This window comes from Galleria mellonella, unplaced genomic scaffold (assembly GCF_026898425.1).
Source record: "Galleria mellonella isolate WM207_F2 unplaced genomic scaffold, CSIRO_AGI_GalMel_v1 utg176, whole genome shotgun sequence".
Lineage (NCBI taxonomy): Eukaryota > Metazoa > Arthropoda > Insecta > Lepidoptera > Pyralidae > Galleria > Galleria mellonella.
Window position 1 is genome coordinate 1,185,732 of NW_026442019.1, and position 9,904 is coordinate 1,195,635.

Below are 9,904 nucleotides of genomic sequence, written 5' to 3' on the forward strand. Positions count from 1 at the left end.
TATACTTTAAGGTGGTCAGCTTGGAATTAAAATAAAAAAAACAATAAAACAAGTGATATAGACTACCGCAAAATCATATTTATCTTATTTTTCGCATATGGGGTCAGCTAAGCCAATGTACGTCGACCTATACGGATCATTTGCGCTTCCCCCTGCCTTATACCATCATTTCATAGATTCTATATGTTACCCTAACGATATCCCGCGGTTTAAGATACCTGTAGTCCCCTGGCTCTGGATAAGCCGTTCCCAGTAGACTCATACACATACTTGCCAACGAATCGCAATTGCACATCAAGTGTTCCATGAATTCCGATTTCTCTCCGCACAGTCTGCACAGTGTGTCCGAAGATAGACTCATCTTGTGTAGAATATGCCTTACTGGCATATGTCCAGTTACGGCACCCATAATGAGTCTTGCCTGTTGTCTGCCACCGATGTAGATGAGTTTAAAATAATATTTAGTTGTGTATGTATTTAAAAATAATAAAATTTCCATCGTGCCTCCGATCAAACTGTTTGTAACTACTCCTTTCCATCCAAAGATGAAGAGAATCGAGAAATCGAGAATCTCCTGGAAGAGATCGCTCTTAGCGATAAGGCCGCCCATTGTTTTCTCATTGTGATCATTTCTTGTAATTGTTTGTATTTATAATAAGTTTACTATTGTAACTTTTTGAGGAAACAATAAAGAGTATCTATCTGGTTTAGTAAAACATTCACACAATATTTATGACGCAGAAGGAAATAGGCTATTTTTGACCCGGTTACAATATGTACTCCGCGTGAACGAAGCTCCCTGGCGGAGACTAGTCACCAGATGAGGCACACAGCTCGAGCGGCACTCGTTTGAGGCGGAAACTTCAAATATAAAAGCAATTTGGCGCTTTTAATATTTAATGTTTGTTAGTGGCGTCGCACGGGCGCAGATGTACGAACACATCCCCGATCTGCTGTAAAGAGAACAGCTGTTTATGGAGATACGGATAAATGGGATGTTGAATTTGTTTAGGGATGAAACGGTATAATAATAATAAACTCTTTATTGCCCACAACAGAAATGTATACAAGGAGTATTTATACAGAATGTGCATATACAAAAGGCGGCCTTTTGCTTTAGTTTTGGTCCCGGCATGGAATAAGCCACCCCTTCCTTTCCCGTGGGTGTCGCAAGAGGCGACATTTTTTTTTATACTACTTAGAATGGTAAACAAGCTGACGGCCCACCTGATGGAAAGTGGTAATCGTTGCCTATAGATATGAGCAGTACCATGGACATAGCAGAGTATACTGTTTCGCCCATGATACCCTCCATGCGTTGTCATTCCTGAGGACTCAGATGTTATTCCTCTGTACCCAGTAAATTCACGGCAAATTCACTAAGGGAGGGCGAGAGACTGGCAGCTGCGTCCTTTTTAAAACACCTCCAAAACCTAACTGCGGTTTCTGACCCTATTACCAAACGTGACAATTAAACCAATTTTTTTTTATGCATGATAATGGAATGGTAACTCCGTCTGCGCTATCGATATACACTGGTGCCCACCAGTGAGGGATGATAGCTTAGGATGGAAAGGCAGGTCAGTTAGCCCATCGTGATGAATATAACTGAAATTCAGTATGATGGCTTTCAGGGGCGACCACGTGGAGATCGACCTGACTTAATATATTCTGTACTGCTGGCAATGGGACTGGTAGCCCGTGTTATTAACAATCCTTTTCTCCCCTTGTAGATTTTTTTTGATGGGTGAAAATGGTATGGTAGCCCTGTCTGCGCTCATGGGATACGCTGGCGGAGCACCAGTGAAGGGTGATAGATGAGAATGAAAACAGGCCAGTTAGCCCATCATGATGAATTCATCAGGAATTAACCATGATAGTTTCCAGGGGAACCGCGAGGAGGTCGACCTGGTTGGGTATATTGCTAGCAATGGGATTCTAACAAACATTACTAACAATCCCTTTCCCCCTTTGTTTTAGATGTTAGAAGATTACTTAGAAAGTCCGGACGCACAGAAAGTGAAGCTGGTGCAAGTGATCAAACAGGGACGAGCCAAGAAGTCGGGGAAGAAGTGAACGCGAGGTAAGGAGGCTCCTGTCGCCCAGCGGGGAGCCTGTTGCCCATCATAGGCCTACCGTAGCAGTACGGATTTCAAATGCTGTGGTTTTTGAAAATAAATATATATATGAACGTAAGATTGTAAGCATTACACCATAGCCTCGGTGGTCTAGCGGCTCAACACGTTGCTTTACCACCCCGTGGTCGCGGGCTCGACTCCCGCACAACAAATATATTTATATTCGTGAGTATGTGTGTTTGTATTGGTCTCGGTGTTATCTATGTGTAATATGAATGTACCTATTTACAAAAATAAAAGAAAATAAAATATTTAAGTATAGGTAAGCTCCGCTTAGTTGGGGCTAGATGGCGCTGTGTCCAGTGGTATATATGTTGCAGTCAAGATTCTTAACCAGTCAAAAGTACTATTGACTAGCAAAATCAGTCAAAAGCACTTTTATCCAATGTAGCTGGTTAAAAGTATTTTTGACTAAGTGATTCCGCCAAAAGTGTTTTTGACTGGTTGTATCAGTCAAAAGTCTTAAAAAGTCTTAATTTAACCTAATTTACTTAAATTAGGTTTTTTTTTTATGGGTGGAAATGGTATGGTAACTCCGCCTGCGTAACGGGATACGCTGGCGGAGCACCAGTGAAGGGTGATAGATGAGAATGAAAACAGGCCAGGTAGCCCATCATGATGAATTCATCAGGAATTAACCATGATAGTTTCCAGGGGCAACCGCGAGGAGGTCGACCTGGTTTTGTATATTGCTAGCAATAGGATTCTCAGTCTCCATTACTAACAATCCCTTTCCCCCCACTTAAATAAGTTTAGGTTAGTATGTTTTCTTTGTATCGATTGTAATGCCAAATTTTTCGTTATAAACAATTTCACATTTAATGAATACCTTTTGTTTTTCATCTAACGAGTTAATGGTGCTTTTGACTAATGCTTTATTGCAGTTATAACTACTTGTGACTAAGAGCGTCAGTTAAAAGTAATTTTAACCGCAAATGTGCAGTCAAAAGTGCTAATAACCAATAGTTTTCAGTTAAAACCACTTTTTACCAACCTGTTCAGTTAAAAGTACTTTTGACAGATTTTTGCTAGTCAATAGTACTTTTGACTGGTTAAAAGTTTTGACTGCAACATGTATAATTGTTATCAATTATTCTCTGCTGAACATGGTTGTTTAAAACGTCTTCATTCTATTCAGCAGGGCATATATTGAGTATTATCGATGGGTAATAGGTATACACCAATATTAATATATTTGTTATTATCTATATATCGTGTTTCAACCGTGAAGCAGCTGTGTTTGCATGGCTGTGTTTCGGTTTGAAGGGTGGGCATATGGCAGTGAATTTACACGGTACTGAGGAATAACACCTGAGTCCTCAGGAATGGCAACGCATGGGAGGTATCATGGGCGAAACAGTATACTCTGTTATGTTCATGGTACTGTTAATGTGTATGGTATAGGTGACGGTTGCAATTTTCCATCAGGTGGGCCGTCAGCTTGTTTGCCATTCTAAGTTGTATAAAAAAAAAAGTACTGGTCCAAAAACGAATGTATTAAACATCAGTTACCCAGTATTTAATGCCGAAATGAAGTACCCAATCGAATTTTTTTTATAGATATACGACCGGTATGAGCGATATCAGAATGGGTAATGACCTTTTCCCCGCCATCAATGTCCAACAAAACCCAATATATAAATATTGGAGTATCAATATCACTCACGCGTATTGAGTATGCAATTACATATACATATATACTAATATTATAAATGTGGAAGTTTGTTGTAAAGATGTTTGCATGTTTAGATGTTTGTATGTTTATATGTATGTTACTCAACCACACTTTAACGTCTGAATGGATTTGAATGGAACTTGACCTGTTGACGGGTCATTGAACCAATTTCATCCTAACATGTAGGTTAACTACTTTAAATACTGTTTAACGCGAGCAAAGCCGCAGAGAACTGATATGTCAATGAACACAAATCAATAAATATATTACAACTATATGGTACAGTGGTAATTCGATATACGAATGGTTTTTTTTTTTGATGGATGATGATGGAATGGTGACCCCACCCGCGCTACCGGTATACACCGGCGGGGCACCAGTGAAGGATGATAGGCGAGAATGAAGTAGGTCAGTTAGCCCGTCGTGACGAATTCACAAAGAATTGTTCACGATGGTTTCCAGGGGGAACCACGTGGAGGGCGACCTAATAAGGCATATTGCTAGCAATGGGGCTGTCAAACTCCATTACTAACAATCCCTTTCCCCCCGATATACGAGTGTTTTGAGACACGAGCCGCCGAGCGAGCGATATTTTGCTTCGAGATGAGAGCAAGGTTTGAGATGCGAGGACTCGCACGCTACACACGAGCCCAACATGCGGGCTGGATGTTGGCGTCTAACAGTCTCTCCCACCTCAGGCTAACACTTAACAAAAACAACTGAGGTGGGTTTTTTGGGAGTACGGATTAATGGCATTTCAATGGTTACGAAATGAATTAAACACGTATGTCGAGGTACCACTGTAGTTCTCTTTGGAGACTTGATTCAAATTTTCTGTCTTATGCCAGTTTGTAAAATTTTTTAATATAAAGTAGATTGTACCACTCAGTCGAGTCGATTCTGGGGGCTATTTCACTAAACCTATCTCTTAACCTAATCATCATCATCTCAGCCATTATCCGTCCACTGCTGGACATAGGCCTCCCCCATAGACTGGCATAAAGAACGGTCCTGAGCCATCTGTATCCATTGATCTGGTGCTTTGACTGCTATGCGTTTGAGATCGTCAATCTCTCTAGCGGGGTGTGGTCCTACACTGCGTTTGCGTGTACGGGGTTGCCACTCAAGAATCATTCTTCCCCATTGGTTGTAGGTTTTTTGAGCTGTGACCAGTATATTGCCACTTCAGATTGCTTAATATAATAATTTATATATATATAAAACAATAACAACGCATGGTGGGTATCACGGGCGACACAGTATACTCTGTTATGTCCATGGTATTGCTCATGTCTATATATAGGCGACGGTTACCACTTTCCATCAGGTGGGCCGTCAGTGTTTACCATTCTAAGTTGCATAAAAAAGAATGGAAATTTATTTTTAAACATTATTTTTAGAGATAGGATTAGAGAAACTACACCCCAGAAAGCGTCTCAACGGCTGCAACCATATTATGGTTAAATTTTGAAATAAACCGAGTCATAATTCCGAGTTTACATATCACGAGAATATTTTTTTTAAATCTATTTTTTTATACATACACATTTTTCCTATTGTAGACTCAAAAATGGTTTATTTATTAATTTCAACACTCATTCGACTTATTATTGTTGCAAACTGAACATTGTGTATGTGAACTAAGTGAATGTCTTTCAAAAACCACAGTTGTTTATTACGAATTTATTAGAATGTGAATGAGCATATATACAAATCACTCACAGAATGTATGTATGTGGTGCCGAACAGATGTAATGTCGTTTGCACATTAAATGGTATGTTGGACGTTGTTTACATTGCATTCCTGTCAATAAATAAAGTGACTTTATCACATTTGAAATGTTTGAAATTCCTTCAGTGTCGAACATCAAAGACTTGTTATTTCATTATATACATTCGTGCCCTTCTAATTTTTTTTATTTTATTTTATTTATACATATATTATACTATCCAGAATTGTACTCTTCGGAGTAGATAGACTTATAAATCAACTTCCATTTATTTTAACACTTTTTTTTCATAATTTTCATCACTAATGGTTTTTTTGATGGATGATAATGGAATGGTAACTCCATCTGATCTATCGGTATACACTGGCGGCGCACCAGTGAGGAATGATTGGTGAGGATGAAAAGGCAGGTCAGTTAGTCCATCGTGACGAATTCAATGATAAATTAGTCACGATGATTTCCAAGGGGAACCGCGTGGAGATCAACCTGATAAGGTATTTATCTTGTGTTTTGTAACAGACAGGATTTGACAATTGGTCATTTAGGTAAACTAATGATTTACCTGAATTTTCTCGAAGTTTCGATCAGGTTACGTTTGTAGATTAACCTAAATGATTGTATTAATTCTCGTCTCTTATAAAACATGAAATATGGAGCGTGGAAGTCTCAAAGTACATCTCTTATCTATTATTTACCAGAGGGAAGCTTTGTACAAAAGTTGATTGCTTGGGTACCTCTGTCCTATTCGTGTTTCTACCGTGAAGCAGTTGTGTTTGTATATCTATGTTTCGGTTTGAAGGGTGGGATATGGCAGTGAATTTACAGGGTACAGAGGAATAATATTTTAGTCCTCAGAAATGGCAACGCATGGGGGGTATCATGGGCGAAACAGTGTACTCTGTTATGTCCATGGTACTTCTCATGTCTATAGGCGACGGTTACCACTCTCCATCAGGTGGGCCGTCAGCTTGTTTGCCATTCTAAGTTGTATAAAAAAAATTCATCTCTTCTCAAGTGTACAATTCTGGATTCAGGCCAATTCTATTTTTAGTGAATACATTTATAATAACTTCATGAAGTTACTGTCAGTATAATGGGATTGTTTTTCATTACATTATTGGTATTGTGAAATTATATTTTGTTTATTGACAGGAGAGAGGTTTTTTGAGCCACATAATGGCTTTAATCTAATCTCACAATCCCATACGACACATACGTTCGATATCATAACTGATAGCCATTGGTGAAATGTACACTTTGATGTCACTATATCTATTTTTCTATGGCGGTAGTGTAGTTTAGAATTGTATAAAGACGTGGTATTTTTTTCTATTCTTACTAATTGTGAAGAAACACTCGAATTATATTATATATTAATGAATCGTCCTAATTTTTTAATCACTTTAGTTGTCAAATTGTTAGTAAACGCTTCGTGTTTAATAATTATTTTTGTATTTATTTTTAATGGAAACGCAGCGATGTAAAAAATGAAATTTAACATTGTAACTGCTCGGAGAGGTTAATGGATAAATTAAAATTAATTAGACGTCGCTGTCTTCAAAAATCTACTAATGTATAGAACATATGAAAACAATTCCAGTGGATTTTTTTTAATGAGTATTAATGGTATGGTAACCCCACCCGCGCTATCGGTATACACCGGCGGGGCACCAGTGAGGGATGTTAGGTGAGGATGAAGGCAGGTCAGTTAGCCCATCGTGACGAATTCAACATGAATTGTTCACGGTGGTTTCCAGGGGGAACCACGTGGAGGTCGACCTAATAAAGGGCATATTGCTAGCAGTGCGGCTGTGAAACTCCATTGCTAACAATCCCTTTCCCCCCCACAATTCCAGTGGTGTAAGAATGTACGTAAATAAGGTAATACAGGTGTGCTAATACCATAGTGTGCCTACAGGGACACTGCGTATTGTGGATTGGGAACATTGAAATAAACTTTAAGTAACTTAAAAATCTTAAGATTGCTGTGATAAAACGGGAGGTAGGGGATATATATGCGTACAGATGTTTTACATTGTGTTGATATCTAGACAGGGTAACTTGACGACGTTAAACTCGATGGCTTCAGTCGGTTCCAGCTAATTGTACTTTTTTTTGTAAGCACGCATTATATTTTAATATAATAAATACCGGTTTAACTTGCGTGTAATTAGAACGAAAGAGCTCGACTAGTTTCGGAATCGATTCGGGATCCTTAGTCATGAGTGACTGTGACCCGAGCACGAGTCTGACTGCGTGCTTTTAGCCCACTGATTTCGAGTTGTAGGCACTTGATGAATAATCATTCAGTTACTAATAATTATAAGTTTGTGATCCTCATGATTAAGGATCACGAATTGATATCGAAACTAGTAGAGCTGTCTCGATCTAACTACACGCAAGTGAAACCGGCAGTTTATTGCATTAAAATTGTACTTTTACTGGTACCGTACGAACCGGAGCGGTAACGTCGTCGTACAATTGAAATGTATTTAAAAAATACAATCCCGGGATACTGAATGGCAAATGCAACTGGCAGTATATGCAGCAGCAGTAATTATGTATGAATTTATTATATAAAAAATGTTTGAATGACCACAGATGCAAAAAATAAAATTGTAACTGTTTTCGAATGTAATTGTAATGTTTCGACGTCAATATAATGACCTGGTGGTCTACCATGAAATGAAATTCCGAAATTTCGGACTCAATTTCGTGTTTTTGTTCGTACCAAAATCGACACTATAAAAGGAGGTTAAGATTTCATTTGTCATAAATCCTACCATATAAGTCCAAAGGAACGATACTTTAGTATTTTATATATTTTTAAACGGTACGTATCATGTAATTTTAACATCAAATTTGTGTTTCGTTCAGATCCGAAATTTCGGAAAACATTTCATGGTAGGCCCTCTGTTCTTAAATTGTAGCATGCCCGACAGGGTATAACTGTTGATACTGATGTCAAATCCAAAGCAATGGTTACTGCTGTATGTACGTACACAGTTAGCAATAAAATTCTATTCTATTCTATTCTATCAACCTACAGAAGGTTTTTTTTTTTTAATGGATGATAATGGAGTAGCAACCCCGCCTGCGCTATCGGTATACATCAGCGGGGCACCAGTGAGGGATGATTTGTGAAGGTGAAAAGGCAGGTCAGTTAGCCCATTGTGACGAATTTAATAATAAATTAGTCACGATGGTTTCCAGGGGGAACCGCATGGAGGTTGACCTGATAAAGGTATATTGATAGCAAATAACCTCCCCATTACTAACAGTCCTTTTACTCCTCAAAAGATGGTTAGGAAGATATATAATATAGAAGTTTTTGGTAGAAGTTTAAATTACAATTGACTAAGGATGACATAATTTTATTTTGTTGCGTCTGTGTTAATTAAAAAAATATTTTTAATTGTTTGTTTTAATTTATATATATATACTAGCTGACTCGGTAAACGTTGTTTTACCATATACATTATTTCTAGAACTATACATGCAAATATATCGTACTACAATTATGATCGTAAAAGCGTAAAAATTTGAATTTGTATGTATTTTTCAATGCTAAATTATAATAAAATAAATATAAAAAATTTTGTCAAAAAAAAAATTTGAGGTGGGTCACCCCTATCATTGAGGGGTATGAAAAATAGATGTTGGCCGATTCTCAGATCTACCTAATATGCACACAAAATTTCATAAAAATCGGTAAAGCCGTTTCAGAGGAGTTTGGTAACAAACACCGTGACACGAGCATTTTATATATTAGATAGCTGTATATGTGATGTTACATTGCCTTTGTCATTCGGGATCCCAGGATTGTAGTCTTCAAATGTAACTTATAAAGCATTCGAAACTCTATTAAATCTGAAGTAACCGCAGCCATTGTGTAAACGGGCCACCTTCCATGTGTATTTTGTTTTGTGATAACTCGTCGTCTACTGCTGAACTGTGATTATTTTTAATTAATTATACTATCATTTATAATGTATTATTATAATGTATTATTGGATTGTTTTCGTTGCGTAATGATATTGTCGACTTTATGTATATCCATCTGTGATTCGTTTTTGTTTAGCATTAATGAAGTGTCACGTGTAACTTTGTGTATTTTTGTGTAAGTGGCGAATAATATTTGTGTAACAATATATGGGTCGTTTTATTTTACTTCGACTTGTGTTATGTGTTTACGATTGGAAATGGTTTAGATAAAGAGACATGTATTTAACCTATCTTTGCATAATGATGGAAATTTCCATCATAACATTGAATGCCCAAAAATTATATAAAATGAAAAATAAGATGTTCACTTTAAGTTGATCGTGTCTGGATACCTTTTTAATAATGTCCATTGCAGA

At 37.6% G+C, this 9,904-nt stretch overlaps 1 protein-coding gene across 1 annotated transcript in view; it reads left to right on the forward strand.

The window, feature by feature from the left end:
- LOC113514066 (S phase cyclin A-associated protein in the endoplasmic reticulum) overlaps window positions 1-9,694 on the forward strand; it is an 89,779-nt gene extending 80,085 nt beyond the window's left edge. Inside the window, exon 20 of the mRNA XM_052893468.1 lies at window positions 1,981-9,694. Within this exon, the coding sequence (XP_052749428.1) occupies window positions 1,981-2,076 (96 nt within the window). The 3' untranslated portion in view covers window positions 2,077-9,694. The remainder of the gene's footprint in view (window positions 1-1,980) is intronic.
- Window positions 9,695-9,904: the final 210 nt, after the last annotated feature.